General features: G+C 40.3%; 2 protein-coding genes across 4 annotated transcripts; one reads left to right on the top strand and one right to left on the bottom strand.

Moving 5' to 3' along the window:
- The first annotated feature begins 356 nt into the window (after positions 1–356).
- On the top strand, positions 357–14,345 carry dipk1aa (divergent protein kinase domain 1Aa). 2 transcript variants are annotated; one of them, XM_077557552.1, is made up of 6 exons: positions 357–675; positions 8,282–8,416; positions 9,058–9,165; positions 9,492–9,668; positions 9,776–9,910; positions 11,633–14,345. In XM_077557552.1, the coding sequence occupies exons 1-6, from the start codon at positions 622–624 to the stop codon at positions 12,311–12,313; spliced, it is 1,290 nt and encodes a 429-aa protein (XP_077413678.1). In that variant the 5' UTR covers positions 357–621; the 3' UTR covers positions 12,314–14,345. The 2 variants fall into 2 exon arrangements, with proteins under 2 accessions (XP_077413678.1, XP_077413679.1); XM_077557553.1 differs by lacking the exon at positions 357–675 and adding an exon at positions 4,055–4,253.
- rpl5a (ribosomal protein L5a) lies at positions 14,017–17,895 on the bottom strand. 2 transcript variants are annotated; one of them, XM_077557556.1, is made up of 8 exons: positions 17,741–17,895; positions 17,377–17,446; positions 16,579–16,694; positions 16,375–16,509; positions 16,036–16,238; positions 14,708–14,885; positions 14,347–14,438; positions 14,017–14,178 (listed from the first exon to the last, which is right to left on the bottom strand). In XM_077557556.1, exons 1-8 carry the CDS (start codon positions 17,741–17,743, stop codon positions 14,076–14,078), a joined length of 900 nt encoding a protein of 299 aa, XP_077413682.1. In that variant the 5' UTR covers positions 17,744–17,895; the 3' UTR covers positions 14,017–14,075. The 2 variants fall into 2 exon arrangements, with proteins under 2 accessions (XP_077413682.1, XP_077413681.1); XM_077557555.1 differs by lacking the exon at positions 17,741–17,895 and adding an exon at positions 17,517–17,635.
- Positions 17,896–19,187: the final 1,292 nt, after the last annotated feature.

Genomic DNA, 19,187 nt, shown 5'->3' on the forward strand with positions numbered 1-19,187 from the left:
CTTTGCTCTTGCACGCCCGTTCTTTTGTCCTAATGCAGAGAAGAAACTCGCTCTACATTGCCATGTGACCAGATTAAACAGTTGTACAGTACTAGCTTTTATTTGTTTGTTTGAGCGGAAGTACTGTTGGAATGATGATATTTTTATTGTGAAAGATAACGGAAGTCGATTCACATACTCAAACAACTAACCGCAATTTTATTATTACATATTAAAGTAAATGCGCCATTGGTAAATGTATTTTAGCATACACGTTTTAAAAGTATGTCATGTCGACGGAAAACAACTTATTTCTTTTTTTTTGGTTGCTTTTGTTAAAAAAAAATATATATATATATAATGCTTCGTGCATAACGCGCCTGCGCACTGACCTAAGCCTGTGCTGCTGTTTTCTGCGTTTGGGTCGAGCGGGTTTGCCTGGGAAACTTGGCTTTGCTTGGAAGAAGCAGCTGCCGGAGCAAAGCTGCAAATGTGCAGAGCACCGCACCGCACACGTCGACAAAATAATAATAACAAACGTGCATTAATTTCTATTCGTCGTGCGTGCGTGACGAAACGCTTGATCCTGCGGTGGCTGATCTTGACTGATGTTTTCCAGTTTTGAGATGATCTATTTTTGTGATGGCGAAGGGGCTGTTTCCACGGGCCTGGGTGAAGAAGTCATTCTATTTCCAGGTAAGACAGCTTGCTGTATAAGTGTGTGTTTTGAATAAGAAGCGTGTGTTGTTACAGCTGGCGGTAAACGATTGTATAATACCTGAGGAATGCCGATGAAAAATTGTCCTCTTGACCCAAAAGCTTCAGTGATCACATCCGAGATAAAGGGTTCGTTTAATCACAGTGTTTGCAAGTGTAGGGACTGGAGTTCTGCATTATTGTGGTTTAAGAAAAACAACCCAGGGAGGCTCGGGGGTTTCATATGCATATTTTAGCGGTGGTCAAGCCACGCACTTCTTCCCAGCATGCTTGTAAGTAGTTCTATATAATTGCATTAAGTTAGAAGTTGTGAGATCTCTGGAGATAGAAATGGAACAGTTCCCATGGAAGAAAAAAAAGGTGCTATTTTGAAGGTTGGCTCTAGTCAGCCAGTCAGTGTGCTGAGTGACTGGGTGTGAGCTGTGGCTGATAGCAGCTCTTGAATGAATGTGCGTTCGGTTACCACTTGTGGGATTAAAATGATTGAACAGCATCAGCAACCGTGTCGTTCTTTAACTACATACGAGGGTGTTACAATATACAACATTTACAGCAAAAGGTATAGGAGAGGAGATGTGTCATAAAAGTCTGCCGTCACAAAATATATATTTTAAACTATGAGTTTTCCCGGTCAATATAGGCCAGACGATCAACCAGGACAACTTGTAGCTGTTTACCGTGACATTACACCTGCTTAGAATATATTTGACAGTTCCTGGCTGAGAAGAAGATGGCCATGTTGGCGCAACCTCCCTACACAAGACCCATGTTGAAAACATGGACAACGTTAAGATGGCCGTGATGACAGAGCTGTGGAGGATCCTCAATGATTCCTTCTCAGAGGGCCAAAGAATGCTTGGAAAGTGTTCGTGTGTTAAGAACTTTCCACATTCATTTCATTGCTAAGATACTGGAGTCAGGGTGAGGGACACAAAGGCATGCAAACAATCATGTTGCAAAATCTTAACTACATTTTGCAGGCGATAGTGATCGTGGACATTCATGAAATCAACGTGAATATATTACTGATAGCCTTTTGTCTTTGCTGCAATACTGTGCTGAACGCTCGAAAATTAACATGGCTAGTTACTAAATACAGAGTGATTTGTTATGTGGTTTTGCATATTTGTTTGAGATGGTGTTTTAGAGAGGGCAGCATGGTAGATTAGCGGTTAGCATGTTTGCCTCAATTTTGAGGTTTCTGAGATTCGAAAATCATTTCCAGTAAATTTACTCTGGATGGCTTTTTTATAGGTGTACTGTAGTTCTTGTGATTCGTGTTTTTGCTATAAGCGGCATTTTATTGTTTTTGTCCCAAAAATTCTGAGTGGGTAACTTTTTTCATATCACGGGTCAATTTCAGTTCTTGTAAAGTCCTCTAAAGACATACAAAAGTAAATGTTTCTTATTATAATACATCACAATACCCCAAAAATATTGAATGTTTAATTTTAGTGCTTGAGTTACTCGAGTAACTTGAATATACAAAAATAAATAAATAAATGAGACTGGCACAGTCAACAGCAGTTAATCAACTACACTCTCTTTCACTGACGCACACATCACTTACCAGGCCAGGCATCACCTTTTAAAACCACACACATTCAAGTCGCAGATGCTACAGTGTCGAACGGATTTCATTTAATTTTTATGAAAACTTATATATTTTTTTGTACATTAATAACAGATATAAAATCATAATGCGATTAATTACGATTAAACGCCCCTTATTTTTAATATATATATTTTTGAATTAAGCCTGACAGACGATTTTTAAAAAAAAATTGTAATTAATCACATGACTTCACTAGTTAACCAACGATTACTCGCAAATTTTATATCTGTTCTAAATTTACAATAACAATTTTTTCCTAGGTTTTCATACTCTTGTTAGCAAAAGTGGATTTAAAAAAAAGAAATACTTCAAATGAATTTTTGACGTCTATAACCGTCAATGGCAGTGAATGAGTTAATAACGCAACATCTATTTTTATCAGGTTATTTGGTGGTATCATTGTAGACTGATTCTAAAAATACTTGAAAGCTGCAGTCCTCGTTTATTTTGAACAGGCTGTACAACTTTGTGTTTACGCATCTTAAGCTCAGTTTCTATGCTTTTGATTAGTAATACAGGTATATGCATTGCATTGCATACATGCAAATACTGTCTGTTCACTGTCATGTGGTGTTTGTTGTCTGCAACAGATTGAATGTCAAATCTATTCAATATTGTAACCAAAGTGTGATTGTATTTTCAAGTTCTCTTCTCCTGTGACACATTCCCTCCCCTCGGGCACACCATTCATTCTTTACATGGTCATCTTTTCAGGCCTTGAGTTGTGTTTCGAGTTGTCACCCAAAAGCTACATACAGTTTATGGGTCAAGTGGATGAAAGACGAGGGAGGAAACTGGTTTTACTCAAAACTTCTTTTTTTTTTTTTGCTTTCACTTAAGTTGCAGTCCTCATGATATTTCTACAACAGGTCATGTGCTTCTAATATATAAAGAAGTGGATTAGCATGACCCAGACTTGAGTTAACACATTAATAGTTTCCCCAGCTTTTTTTTTTTTTTTTAGTTTAAGAACAAAATTAGAAATGTAGTTCCTCTCACCCAAGCAGAAGAATAATCACAGCCTCTCAAATAAACAAGTAAAACCGTCCCTGCCTTACTGGGCACATATTTTGTTGAGAGTTGAAACAAGACATTTGCGTTATCCTCCGAGCACTTGAACACCAACCACATTTTGGCCCTCATGGACGTCACAAATTGCTGGTGACACAACAAGTTTGACCATTTGTCACGCTGCTTTTTGCTAAGTAGCGTGCATCAGTGGTCACCAGACCAGATCAGAAGCACTGACCTACATTTACAATCTAAATTCTAATGCAGCATTTTGTTCCGTGACATTTTATTTTTCTCCAATGGTATATTCTCATTTTATCGTGATTCTCTACGCTGCAATGCTTCCAGTACATAGGTGGACATTAAATTATTTTTAATTGTCATTATTTTTATTTTATTTTTATTCAAACAGGAGATTTAGAAACAGTAGTGTCATTCTCAAAGGCTGAGCAGTTGAAAAACAATAACTAAAAATGTCCATGATGTCTAGTGGTCTATACTGTTTGTAACGATTGGGCTAGGGCTGAATGGCCCACCAAGCAGATTGGAGCATTAACAAAGTCTTTATTCAAACAAAAACAATAACAAACGCTTGTCACGATAGAATGTTAGAAACGCAAGAGAAGAAATATCATCCTTCCACTGGAACCGCACCTAATTAGTTTATTAGCTTATTAGTTAATTGCAGGCAGGTGCGGCTGGAGACTCATCCCATCAAGTAATCAAGGCAGACTCGGACAGAGAGAAAAACATGACCAGCAGCCCAACCCAGGCCCTGACACCACTAGTGGTGTTTCCAGTGACTTGACCTTCTCATTGTTTTTTTTGTTTTTTTTACCAATGTACTTTTTACCATGTCCACAATGCAACACTGACAAGAGGGCATTTGTCAGACCTGATGTGTGACAAAGGCACCAATCGGATTTTTACAGTGAGTGACAAGAAATATGTTCTGTACCGCCTGACTTTTTTGCCAGCTTCATAAAACTGATAATGGGGCAACCCAAGTCTCCAAGGGCGGTGTGTGCAATAGAAAACAGCTATGCTGTTGGTCTGTTACCATAGCGACTGAGTTCTGTGCTCAAGAGTGATCACGTGGTGGAAATATTTCAAGAGTATGAACAAAAGTCTGCCAATAACGAAAATGCAGTGGTGCCTTGAGATATGAGTTTAATTTGTTATCTGAACACGCTCGTAACGCATAGACATTTGTATCTGAAATCATCTTACTTTTTAATCAGAGGAAAAAGCACTGTATAATAGGGCCCGACCGATATGCATTTTTTGATAATTTCCAGTAAATTTACTTTGGAAGGCTTTATTTATAGGTGCACTTTAGGTCATGTGATTATTGTTTTTGCTATAAGCGGCATTTTATTGTTTTTGTCCCAAAAATTCTTCATTTTAATTTTAGTTTCCTGTATCTAATGGGACGAGTGGGGAACTTTTTTCCTATCACGGGTCCATTTCAGTTCTTTCAAGTCCTCCAAAGACATACAAAAGTAAATGTTTCTTATTATAATAAATCACAACACAAAAAAACATATTGAATGTTTAATTTTAGGGTTTGAGTTACTCGAGTAACTTGAATATACCCAAAAAAAATTAGACTGGCACAGTCAACAGCAGTTAATCAACTATACTCTCTTTCACTGACGCACACATCACTTACCAGGCAAGGCATCACCTTTTCAAACCACACACATTCAAGTCGCAGATATTACAGTGTAGAACGGAAATTTTCATTTCATTTAATTTATTACGAAAGCCTATATTTTTTTATTGTACATTAATAACAGATATAAAATCATGCGATTAATTACGATTAAACGCCCCTTATTTTTAATATCTAGGTTTTTTTTAATTAGGCCCGTCAGGCGATTACATTTTTTTACAAGGTTATTGTATAGATGTATGTGTGAATAATAAAACCATTCTGACTTTTTTACAACTGCTGTAAATAATTGGACTGGAAAAATTGCAATCATGATTATTTGATTGAGATTGAAATCATGATTAAAACAATTTGTGATATCAAAACTTAGTATTTATTCAACTACTAAAGCTGCTTAACTACTTAAAAATGTCATGGTAGCATCATGCCCATTCATCCCTGCACTTTTGTTTTTGTTAAGCACAAATTATGTTGTAAATATTATGTGAAATTCTAGCCTCTTTCATTTGTAGTACTCATTTTTATTTCAAGCATTAACATAATCTTTTATATAGTTTTATCTTGTGTTATATTCACAAGTCTTGGGACTTACTGGGCTAACCTGGTACACCTCAGAGATTTGTTTTGTGCCATGTCATGTGGAAATGTGTGTTAAGACAAAAAAAATCCTTGAATTTTAAGAAAATAAATGAATCCTTGAAATATCAACTTTAAATATAACTTGAAAGGAAAATGAAAAAATAAAAATAAGAACGTGAAATAAGAATAGAATATACTCAAACAATAGCAACTGAAAGAACAGTACGAACAAATACTGACTGTTCCTGTGCGTTTTGGGCTTTTGGAGGCATTACGGTGCCGTGCATCCATGGTGTACAAACTTAAAGTGAGTACAGAAGAAAGTTACGATTGAATCATGAATTCTATTAAAATAACTAATTTTCACACATTGGGAAGAGTTTGTGCCCTTGTGTTGTGTTATCTTACCTGTGGGTATGTGTTGCCACACCATTTGTGTGTGAAGGTTCGTTATTTGAAGGAAAAACACTCCCGAAGTTGATGCTAACTTCCGGTTAGCATTTGAATGGGATACTCCCTCCGCTTTTAGCATTAGTGCTGGGCTAGCGATGTTTTAAAAACAAAGCATGTTTTGTATTCAAATATACAGTGGGTGTTATTCTTACTGTCGTGTGTTTAGTTTTACAGTTAACCCCAACTGGGATGTCATTAAACAGCTTAAAGGACGCTCGGGGGAGAACAGAATAACCAGAACAACATACGCTGCACACTTGCTAGTTGCTAATCATGATACGCAAGCAAAATGGTGCATTCAGGGTACTTTCACAGCGTCGGAAACTTCGTGTTTCTTCGATAACGTTTATAACGCTTTAGTTTAATGGGAAAATAATTGGCCATTTGGCCTAATTGACCGATTGTTTTGGCAGATGTTGGAAAGGCAATAATCGGCCGATTAATCAGTTGGCCCTACTGTAAAATATTAAAATGTACAGGAATGGCATAATTAAATAGTTAAAATATGATTCGAGAAAGTGTAACAGATAGAAAATGGAATTAAAAATACAGTTTTTGTCATGCTTTGACTGGAGAATCAGCTCCTGTCTCAGCTTCTCACTATGGCAGTAAATTACCGGTAGTTATTTTTTGCAGAGGATAAAGAATATATTCATGTGAGTACTATTATATGGTCTGTCTAAATTTGTAGCTGTACCATTTGCTACACTGCTTGAAGGGTAACAACAACAACAAAGGGTTTTCAAAAAACTTGGACGTGGAGTCACTCCTATCTAAAGGAACCACTGTATTGGAAAATATTGACAATAAAGCACACAATAATTAGACTCAGATTGTCATTGTCATTCAGCAAACATAACATCCCAGATGTTGTCACCGAACGAAAGTAAAAAAAAAAAAAAATTCAAAATTCAAAAAAAAAGGGAGCTCAGCCTGAAATAAAAACACAGAATAAAAAAAAACTATACAGTGAATAAAAAAACCTCAAACCTTAAATTCAAAATAACAATACAATTTACACTTTCGGGAGAGGTTTAACTCATTATATATATTGCACTTGTCCCTTTCATTTTTTATTTAGCAGTCTTACGGCGGTTGGATAAAAACTCTTCAAGAAACTGTTAGTTTTGCACCTCAAACTCCGATGACGTTTTCCTGATGGCAGAGAGGAAAATAGCTTATTAAAGGGGTGTGAAATGTCTTCACTGATACCACGAGCCAAGGAAAGGCTTTGCTGCTCTGCCAGTTTACTCATAGTTGGCAGCGTGGCACCAATGATCTTTTGTGCCGCCTTAACAACACTCCCCAGCGCCTTCCTGTCCACGAGGCTGCTGCTCTCGTACCATAGGGAGATGCTGCTGGTCAGCACAGACTCGATTGTTCCTCTCTTTAGCCGACGGAGAAAATGCAGGCGTTGATTTGGCTTTTTAACCAGAGATTATACGTATGTGTAGGGACCAGGTCATGTTGTCGGAGACATGAACTCCCAAGAATTTAGACGTTTTTAACTTGATTTCAACTGCAGTGTCTTTAATTAGGGTAAACAACAAAAACGTAGAAAACCACAAATGATAAAAATAAAAATAAATCTTACAAAAACTGGACAAAATGAGCATTTATTAACATCTGCAACAAATTAAAATCTGATGATTTGCACTGAAAATCATGGTATAATATTATAATAAAAGAGAACCAGGTGATAAAGGTTTACAGTGATATCTTGACTCAAGAGTGACCTGGCGTGTGAATTTTCAAGATATGACGTGGCGAGCAAAAATTGGAGTTAGGCGCTATTGCTCTTTGTCTTATTGCCTTGGTCACTCGGAGCTCAAGTCTCTGCTCTTCTGTCATATGGTGTTCCACAGGGTTCAATTTTGGGGCCCTTGATGTTTTCCTTGCATTTGCTGTCCCTGGGCTCCATCTTGAGAAACATGGTATTTCCCACGTCCCGCTAAATATAACGGACAGTTTCTCCTTTAAGCCACATTTGTCCAAGTTATCTGTCATGAACTTGGGTTTTAAATTGGACACTGATTTTAAATTGGGCCGGTGCTGTTAAATCCATCTTTTTATATATATTTTTTAGGCTGCTAGCAAAAGTAAAGCCTTAAATTTCACAACAGCACGTAAACCGTAATCCATGCCTTCGTTACATCTCAGATGGATTACTGTAAAGCACATGATTTTGGAGTCTCTCTATGCAGCTGTGGTTGTTTTTAAAGTCTTCTATAATGAATTGTCTTTCTCTGCAGGCTCGTATCTCCTTTGTAAGGGTGAAGTACTTGTTCCTCACCTGGCTGACTGTGCTGGTGGGAAGCTGGGTACTCTACGTGCAATACTCGGCCTACACGGAGCTGTGCAGGGGACACCAGTGCAAAAACACCATTGTGAGTTATCGATTAGCTTATGCTTGTTGCGACCACATTGTGGGATTCAAATTGATTTTTGAAACGCACTTGCCGCCACATTGGGAAAGCTTGTCGATGATTTTCCACAATATGTTGGCTGGTTATCTGGGTCAGTCTTGTTTTATTGGCCTCTCACTAATTTGTGCTGAATGCTCATTGCACTTTAACTTATTTATTAACTTCAAGCTGTTGGTCAAGGTTCACAGGGTAAACACACCTTAGGCTTGGTACACATGTAAGGAAGTTTTAAATGTTAGATTTTTTTCCTGTGACAGACCCCACACATATTTAAAAAAATAAAATAAAATCTTCAGGAGAGTTTTAATAGAGCTTTGTTTTACTTATTTATAATTTAAAGAAAGTTGCAATCATAATAATAATAATAATCAATGCAAGGATATCAGATGTATGGGATGAAATATGACAATCATGATATCTTTTAATTGTCCTGAAGTTTAAATAGGAATCTGTAAATAGATAAACGAGCTTAATCCAAAAATGTGTTTAAGGCAGCAGGTGCTTCCTTCTTTTATTGTGCCGGCGGCCCCGATTTTGACTACCACAATTGTTGTTGGTGAATAAACCTGATGACAGACTTGTGTATTCTCTTCACCTTAAAGTGCGACAAATACAGGAGAGGAATTATTGACGGCTCGGCCTGCAGCAGCCTGTGTGACAAAGACACATTCTACATGAGCAGGTGTTTGTCAACACTCCCAAACAACCAGGTATGGAACCATCAGCAAAGTTTTCCTAAATCTACCACCAGTATTGACCTAATTTACATTTTAAATTCTAATATTTGTCCCGTCTATAAATTTTGTAGCGTTTCTCTTTGCTGAACTGATTCCAGCACATTTACATAGATGTTAGATTTTTTTTTTTTTTTTGTCCAATCAGCTTCAGCCTCTATGTGTTGCCGTGTCAATCTAATCTGCCCATCACTTTCAGAACCACAAAAAACACCCAGTCAATTCAACTATATTGGACTGTTTCTTTAACCAATCAGATTCCTCATTCGTGAAAAACAACATGGCTGCCGCTGTTTTATCAGGTGTACACGGGAAGTTGGGACGATCACGAAGGGATCATTCGCTGTCATGTGGGCAAAGTGACACACTACGAGATTGGCGAGGAGCCGGAGCCTCACAGGGAGCCGCCTGCATTCGATACCCCCACCAAAGGCACATCCGTGGAGAAGTTCCGAGAGATGGTCTTTAATCACCTCAAGGTAAAAAAAAAAATGCAAAGGCAAGTTAGATATAATGTCACTGTCGGAGCTAATGAGGCAAATAGAAATGGTCTCACTTGGGACCCTGTTGTGTGTGTCGTTTCTAGTCCAAGCTTGGAGATCAGCAGACCAACCTGGGCGGTCTGGTGAGCGTGATCCTGTCTGTGGCGGACGGCAACAAAGACGGGAAAGTGTCCCTGCCTGAAGCTCGCTCCATGTGGGCTCTCCTGCAGATGGATGAGGTCAAATAACAACACATCAATATTTCCATTGGGGTACAGAGCAGTGGTGGGGAACTAGCAAACTACAAAATCTTTGGCACTGTACTTGAGTAGATTTGAGGGGTGTCCGTACTTGACTTAAAAAAGTATTTCCAGAAAATAGAAACCAAACGCAACTCAATCACGAGTTGACTTGGTTGCTTTGATTTTAATGGAAGAACAAGACACGTGAGGATGTGTACTTTGAGTCTGTACTTCTACTTAAGTACAGAGTACTTGTATGAGTACATTTGCCATCTTTGAGTATTTTTAAAAACAAGTACTTTTACTGAAGTCATAAATTGACTTGACTTGACTACTTAAAAGCACAGTGTGTAATAAATGACCACTAGATGTCTCTATAGCATAGAATGCAACCGCACACTACGGTCACCAATTCATATTTAGCGTGAGCAAAAAATAAATGGCGATGGCGACTTGGCAGCCTGTGTGAAGTCCGGTGAAAGACCGAGTGAGCCAGATTTAGCCGGAGCAGCTAACAAGAGTGGCTAGCGGGAGTTAGTCAGAGCCACTGGTCTGTATATATAACTGGATAGCTGATAGCCCATACGCACCTGTGCAAGCCGTTGAGGCCACAGGGCGGCCATCTTACCACTCCCATCTCGCGAGTAGCCTACTGTTTAATAATATACGTATGCGTACAGGTTAGACATATACAGCTTGTAGGCTCTAAGTATAGGACCGGGGGGTTGTGGGCGAAGTGGTCACTTTTTTTTTTAAACATGTGGACAGCATGTGCTGCTTTTAAGACCCCCTTTTTCTTTTATTGCTCAGTTCCTTAGACCCCAATATTAGATTTGGCAGAGGCAGCTTTTGTTGAATTACAGGTATAATTCTTTAATAATAATAAAAATTCCTCCTGTAAACATCATCAAGCATATAATTTATACATGTATTTAAGGCAAGTTGTAAAATGTCTGAAGTCCTCTTGTTTATGTTTAACAAATTTAAAACACTCATAAATCATGCTGTTTCTACTAAGTACTGTGTCAGATGTTCTCCAATCTCAATACTGTAAATGTATAGGATCGTATGCTGAGAAATGTATCTTTGGAGTGGCAATATGGCAGCTTCAAAAGTCTTGGCCTATGAGCTATACATTTATAGATACAGATAAGTGGTCAGAGCCATAGGCTGGCGTGGCAAACAAGAGTGGCTAGCGGAACAAGCTAGTACTTTTTTTTTTTTTTTTTTAAAGCTTGTAAAAGCGGTGACAAGCGACGGGAACCCGAATCACGGGACTCAGTTGTCGACTCATTGGGTCTGACACTCGATGTAAGCACCACTAGGGCTAACTACGTTCACGAAGTTGTCCTTTGGGCATCCATAGCAGGAACATGGCGACAAAACTTTTCTTTTTTCAAAAATGTACGTTGATGTGATTTTTTGTTTTTTGCATAGTATTGAAATCAATAGTAGGTTTTTGAAATGAATTATTAGTACACCGCTAGATGGTGCTAAGGATTACACACTGTGGCTTTAATTGACTTTTATTGGAGTACCACTTTAATGTGAGGATTCGTACTTGGACTCTACTTCAATACACAATTGTGTGTTGACTTGGCTACTTTTGACGTTCTGATTTTCATGATTATGTGTACTTGGTCCTTGCAGAGGCATACAAAAAACATGTAAATGCATTCTGTTCGCTGATAGTATGTTTACGTGTTGTTCTGGTCTCAGGTGCTCGTGGGCTTGCTGCTTCAGGAGCGGGGTCACACCCCTCGCCTCCTCGGCAACTGCGGCGACCTCTACATGACTGAGAGGGTCCCCCACGGGCCCCTGTACGGTTTCTCCGTGCCCTGGCCGCTGGTCTCCTGGGTCCCCGGCGGCTTACAACGCACCATGGACCAGTGGTTCGCCCCCTCGTGGCCCCGCAAAGCCAAGATCTCCATGGGCCTGCTGGAGCTGGTGGAGGACACCTTCCACGGCACGTACGGCAGCTTCCTCATCTGCGACCTGGCGGCAGCTCGCTTCGGCTACACCGACGGCCACGAGCTGCGTCTCACCGACGCCCGGGCCGTGGTGCCCGAGAGCCAGTTCCGGCGGGGCATGCGGGCTCTGCGCTGCCAGACGGACGCCGACTGCGTGTACGGGGCGGACTGCCGGACGTCGTGCGACAGCGTCGAGAAACGCTGCAGGGAGGAGCCCGTCCGGCCCAATTTGGCCAAAGCGTGCAGTACGCTGAAGGACTACCTGCTGCACGGGGCGCCGTCCGCCCTGCGGGAGGAACTGGAGAGGCAGCTGTACGCCTGCATAGCCCTCAAGGGCGACGCCGGACAGCTAAACATGGAGCACTCGTTGCTCCTCAACAACTTGAAGGCTCTGCTGTGGAGACAGATCTCGCACACCAAGGACTCGTGACCGGGTGGAAGTCGGATCTGACAATGCTGTGATGCAATACTGTATGTAAACAAGAGCACATTTTTATCGAGTTATTTCACTATTCATACAAAATGTTAGGGATGTTGGGCCTTGGATTTCAACGTTGGGGATGAACTGAAAATGCTGTATTGGATAACCTTTACAATGAACATGCCCAACCGTTTCATTACAAAGCGCTGAACAGAAGAAATCACAACATTTTGGGCTGGCTGATATGGCCTAATTTGTTTCCGTACTTTTTGCACAACTTGCTGTTCTCTCGTAAGGCGCAAGAGAGACTGTAAGCGTCACAGAAAGACATCTAAGTGGATGTCCGTGGAAATTTACATGGATTGAAAAATGTCATTCAGCTCCTTGTTAGAGACCAGCAAGTTGTGCAAAAAGTACTGAACAGTTGGCCATGCGTGAAGGTCATTTAAGTTCACCTGTAAAAGGTTATGTTCATTCTGAAATTTGAGCCCAATATCCCTAATGTTTTGTCAGTAGTGAATAATGACATGATAACGTTACATGGGCAAAAGTTACAAGGCATCCCTTTTAGTTCCACATGAATCTGAAGTTTTTGACAATTGTATGCAACCATATTTTTCTAGGTAGGTGTAATAGTCATATGTCCCAATACTTTTGACCATATTGCATACATTCTATGATAACTGGCTGCGGCATAGTTAGAACTTACTCTTAAAGCTGTTTGTTTAATCACAATTTGGGAAACATTGAAGACTACACAATACTTGTTTATACTTTTTTTTTTTTAACAATATTAATTTGGGTTCATGTAGTATCGAAATAATGCAAGGTCCCTATTTAATGTGATGACTTTTGCATGCTTATTTTTGCTAAATGTATTTAACATGTCTGGACTAAGCAAGTTAGGTACTTGTATGGATTGGTGTGAAGGTTCTTCTTTTCTTTCTTTTTTTTAATGTTGTCAAAACTGACACTGGTACACTTTCAAAGAATTCAGTACTCAGTGGGACATTTTGGGAATTGCAAACTGAGTGATCAAGCTACTATAAAGAAGCACAATCGCTACCTAGTGACACGACTAGGTGGCTTTTCCTCTCAAGCCTTGGGCCATGATTTGTGTGAACACATGAAGTAGATCGCAGAGCTGTATAGTCATTTGTGAATGTTGGCCAATTATTTTTCGTCTAGAAAAAGAATGACCTATTGTATTGCATCCGTTTTGGGGTTTTGCCTATCAGAGTGCCATCAAACACATGCTGAAATAGTCTTATGAATGTTCCAAGTGAAGATCTTTAAGCAATCCTGTGGCTGCACTTGAATGCCGACTACAAATGCACAAGGTCTGCTGATATGACGTCACTTTTGAAAACGCGTCACGATCGTGACGAGCTGAAGGCGTCCTCAGTGCTGCTGTGTGGACTAAGATGTTTAAACAGAAAAACACCTGCATGATTTTGCACAACTGACAATACAGTATACACTATTTTGCGGTCTACATGCCTGGTTTCTTCTTTTGAGTCACAAAGTGGGTGAACTAAAAATTAATCATAACCTTGACCTTTGAGTACTTTACACATGTAAAGGTTAAAGTGCATTTTCACCTGAAAGCAAAATATAACTTTTTATGAGCTATTTATGTCATGGGACCAAATGTGAAAAACGACTTAGCTATCCAAAATGATCATTACACAAACTATCAACAAAGACAGAAGTTGATTTTGGGATACATTTATTTGTTTGCGGTACGCGCTGCCGCGCCGGCGCGTGGCCACTACCCGTCGTCGGCCTCTCGCTCTTGCGCTCGTAAGAAGCTGGCCTTCTTCTGAGCGACGCGGTCCTTCCTTTGTGCCAGGGACAGCTTGGCGCGATTCCATCTGTCCAGAGAGGAGCAAAGAGTGGCACCGTTAACATTTGGTACTTCAAAATAAAATCACCAATTGTAAGATTGATTTGCCTACAATGTCACAAGGCAGTTTTGTGTGAGGCATGCCGTTTTGTCACTTGACTTGAAGAGAAATAAAACGTAAACATAAAACCCCCACCTCTTCTTGTTTTTGATCTCTTTTTGGGGTTTCTTTTCGTGAACGGGGTTCGCTCTGATGGCGGCGTGTGCTTTTTTGTACATTTCCTCAACCTGAAAAGTGAAAAGAAAAAAACATGCTGATGTTATTACAAGGGTGTTTGACGGAACTACAGTGCAGTATTTATGCTTCTCTCAGCCCCGTCTTGAAAACGACAGTAAACATCAGCCAGCGCAAACGAAGGACCAACTACGTTTTGCTCAGAGTGTTTTGGATCATCACAGAGAAGCAAGAAAAAAAAATGATGGCACTCATATTTGATGACTGTTTGCTTAGCTTGAGCGGACAGCCGACAAGTGTGAAAGTGGTGCCTTGCTCGTACCGTGTCCGGTGCGACTCCGTTCTTGATGAAGCGCGAAAACTGCTTCTTGTAGTTGTCCGGGTCTTCCTCCATCAGGTAAGACATGTAGTCGGCCACGTTCATTCCCATGATGTGCTTCCGATGCACCTCGGCGTCAAACTCTTTGCTCTCCGTGTCGTAACCGGGGAAGCGTTTCAGGCTGCAAACGAAGGAGATGACACCTCAGCAGCTTATTGGCAGCCAATGATGAGGTCACAAAAAAAATTATAGATTCAGTGTTTCCCACAGATTTGAAATCTACTTGGGTGGGTCAATCCACTTTGTTACTGGCCAAGTTTAACCAGGCAGTACTCTGAGAATTGATCACAGAAAAACAGCTGCTTGATGGTCTGCCGACGACGGAGCCGTGTCAAAGCGTGTCTTTTCCGGTCACCATTGTCAGGCGTCTCGCCTGACTTGGAAAGCAAATCGAAAGAGCGGAGCTCCAGCCAGGGAGGCCGGCGCCTAAGCCCAGGTGGCCACATCATAGTGCCTCTTTCCCGGATACGCTTGTCGGGCGTCTTGCAGGCTGCTTGGAGAAAGTGGGCGTGTGTTTAGTCTACTGGGCAGTACAGGGGTGTGGTCCTCAATTATCTACATAGATAAGTGAGGACCCAGTCGTATACTTGGGTTGGGGGGGCGCTGGTGCTTCAAGAACAAGAATGAGCAGGCATACTCAAAGATGGGTGAATGGAGGAATACACCACTTTGGCTGTGTTTTAAGTGAGAAAATAGCATTCTAAGATGGCTAAAACCTAAAAAAAAAAGAAAAAAAAGTTGATTTAGCATGATATAGGCCCTTTGTTCATGAAATACCTATTTTGTATAGAACTAAGACTGTCACAAACTAATATTTTTGAAATCATCAGCCTATTGATAACTCAGGAAAATCATACCTCTGCACATAATCAAAAGAAAATGATGCTTGCACTATGTTGTCTATGGATTTTCTCTCCCAAAGTTGTTAAAACACATCTTCAAGACCATTATTCCAATTTTCACCTTAGGGTTATGAGGCATTAGATTTTTCTAATATCTCACATGTCAATAAATAATCACTTCAATAAAAGTTGTAATAAAGTGACTTCATTGATCAAATCAGGTCAGCTGGTTCTGTTGCTTCTCTCAGCCCCGTCTTGAAAGGACAAGAAACATCAGCCAGTGCAAACGAAGGACCAACTACGTTTTGCTCAGCATGCTTGGGATCATCATCAAGATGCAGAGAACCACCTCACACAAATTGGACCAATCAATGACCACGTCACAAGGCTTTCAATTGGAAGGATGTCCACAAGTGATCTCCAACTGACCTGTGAGGAATGGACAGCCCTCCGTCGACCGCTCCCTTCAGCGCTCCGAACACTTTGTTCCCGGTGGTGGTTCTGGCCAGGCCCGCGTCAAGGTAGCAGGTGAAGGCCCCCGGCTGACCGTCCGAGCTCTCTACGTTGAACTCGCCACCCGTCACCTCCACCTGACCCTCGTACACCTGATCCATGCCGAACTTGTGCAACAGCTAAGGTCAAAGGAAAGACTTCAAATAAACGACATCATATTCATTTATTTTGAAGAGTAATGTTCTAAGATGAGTGTGAAATGATACGACAAAAGCAAGGAACATAAATGTACTGTTTAAGTGCTTTAGTTCTTACCCGGCGGGCAAGCAGCAATCCAGTGCAGTAGGCGGCGGCGTAGTTTGTGAGCCCGACGGCAATGCCATATTTCGGAAGCTCGTGGGAGTAAGCGGCACACACTATGTGGTCTCCCTCAACCTTTGCATAGGCAATCTGTCATGAGACATAAGAGTTAAAGGCATCATCACAGTACATGAGACCTACTCACGTCTCGCAGCTGACCTGGCAGCAGATATCCCTGTTGGACAAGCGGACGATCAGCCGGTACTTTGGTGTGTTGTACTTATTCTTGTCCTGTACAACCAGCCGCTTGCGGGCAAAGTAGTCCGTTTTGCCCTCTAGAACACAAAATTGTTACTCTGACAAAAGGCAAATACAGTTGGGGTCCATCAGTGGGCATAACATATTGTACGTTGTCAATTTCATTTTTTCATTTTTGTCGGATTCCATCCCCTCTTTTTAGTCATTGTATTTATGTCTTCCCCCAATTTCATGGGATCATCAGTATTTTAGAGTCAATATTTTAATTTGGGTTAGTTGGTCGCTTTTCTCAGCGCCGTCTTGAAAGAACATTAGACATCAGCCAGTGCAAACGAAAGACCAACTCTGTTTAACTCAGCGTACTTAGGGTCACCATCAAGAAGCACAGAAGCGCCTGGACTGGTCACTCAGCACAAGAATTATCACCCAAAAATAAAACAACTACTTTGATGTACAATTTGTTTTTACTTAAGAAGATAACTGTACTGTATATTTGATTGTGCGCGTGTTGACACTTCTACTTTTTGTCCCTACAGTTTAAAACGGTGTCATGAAACCCTTTAGCCCATGTGGCTGTACCTTGTTTTGAGTTGAATCATTACTTCTTTTACCACTGTATTGGCATCTATTATGTCGTTTTTAATATAATCTGCCACCTCTGGCATTGAGATGTTCGAATTGATTCGGTGTAAAAGTGCAATCAAAAGTGGAACCGCACTTTAATTCATCAAGCAGCTGTATTTGTGCATTCATTTGTACCTCTCCTTCGCCTGAATTTGACTTGATATCTCCTGAAGTAAGCCTTGTTCTTCACCACTTTCACGAAACCCTGAAAAGAAACGAAGCGTTCAAATGTCTGTTAAAAACCCCCCAAGATGACTCAAACAAATTGCACACACATAGGAATGTTTACACTTGCACGCAAACATGAGTTGGCTAAGATTTTATTCGGTCATCTTGAGGTACGCCAGCCACGAAAAGCGCCACGCTGGAACTGAACACTCGGCATTTATCAGACGCCATCCGACCATCAAACCACTGTAAAGGCTCACATAACATCGAAAATCTACACGTATACGTACATAAGGGATGAGAACAGCATAAATTGTTAAAGTTAACTCACCATTTTAGAGTTTTTTCTCCACTTTTCCCTCTCCGATTCAACGTCACTACTTGTGAATCTTAAACGGAAATTTTGCCGTTTGTTTAAACTAGCTTAGGCCGCATCGGCACTTCAGCGCCCCCTGCAGCATTGGAGGCAACATGACAAACCAACAGAGGGCAGCAAATTACCAAACAACATACTGTACTGTTCTTCTTCAGTTTTGTTTTTAATCCTTCCTAAGGAAAAGAAATAAATCGCTGAATACATTTTTAACAACTTCAAAGTCGTGAATAAAATAACCCCCAAAAAATCCCAAAAGAAAGAATGCAAAAAATACAAATATACATGAACAATTGTTATGATTCCATTGCGATGAATCAGTGTTTGCCATCATTTACTGAGCCAACATACATATTTAAAATTTCATGAAATAATACCAAGTTAAAATATCACTACGGGGGCTTGCAAAAGCAGGTATATACACCCAATCAACTTTATTTGACAGAAACGATATCCAGACAAAACAGATAAACAATATATTAGCAACTATATATATATACATATATATACACATACATACAAATCTTCAGGTAGGCCTACACCAAAATTATCATAAAAAAAAAAAATCACATTTAGTATAAGGATCATAAAAGAGGCACAGTACAAATCCCTAAATATGACAAGTAGGCCTACTGATTTTAGATTATTTTTTTTGTCATATGTGGCAGATAAAGGTGTACATTAGATTTTCTTACTATGGCATGCTTAGTATTGGCTTTGTGTTTAAATAAAGGTCTTTAGCGTCCATTTGTATACGTAGCAAAAATGTAATCATTTTGAAAAAAGATGATCTAAACCAGGAATGGAAAATAACAGGTGTTTTTTTTCTGCAACTGAAATAAAGGCCACGTTTAAATTAAAGCATCAAGGCTCTGTACTCAATCAGAGTTGTCTCACTAGTTCTGTGATTTATTCTTCCAGTGTGACTAATACAGTAGAAGTGAGGAGCAAGGTTTCCCAGGGTCGGTTTATATCGAGCAACATGAGAAAGAGAAAGAGGAAATATGACATGGGTCACACTGTGAGTCCACCTATTCCCAGACACCAGGCATCCAAACACCCGTCAAAGTCATGATGCATGCATGTTATTCCACAAATGTCACCCTTCCTTTAGAATAGAAAAGACAATACTGCAATGCCCTCGCATGTGGGAAAGGAGAGTCACAATTTCTGATGCACTTTTTAACTGTTAACTGAATGCTGGGAGCACATAAAAACAATGAGCACACTCACTCAGTGTTGGAACTACCGGTTCTATCAGCCATAGCTCACACCCAGACACTCACATGCAGATGAGTTGTTGTTACATGCCACCCCACCAAGCCCCGCCTCACTCCCAGCCATTTTCACTGAAGCAACCCCCTTTGCTCCCGGCTGTTTTACTGGATTTTGACTGATTTTGCAA

The sequence above is a fragment of the Vanacampus margaritifer genome, chromosome 2 (assembly GCF_051991255.1).
Source record: "Vanacampus margaritifer isolate UIUO_Vmar chromosome 2, RoL_Vmar_1.0, whole genome shotgun sequence".
Classification (NCBI taxonomy): domain Eukaryota; kingdom Metazoa; phylum Chordata; class Actinopteri; order Syngnathiformes; family Syngnathidae; genus Vanacampus; species Vanacampus margaritifer.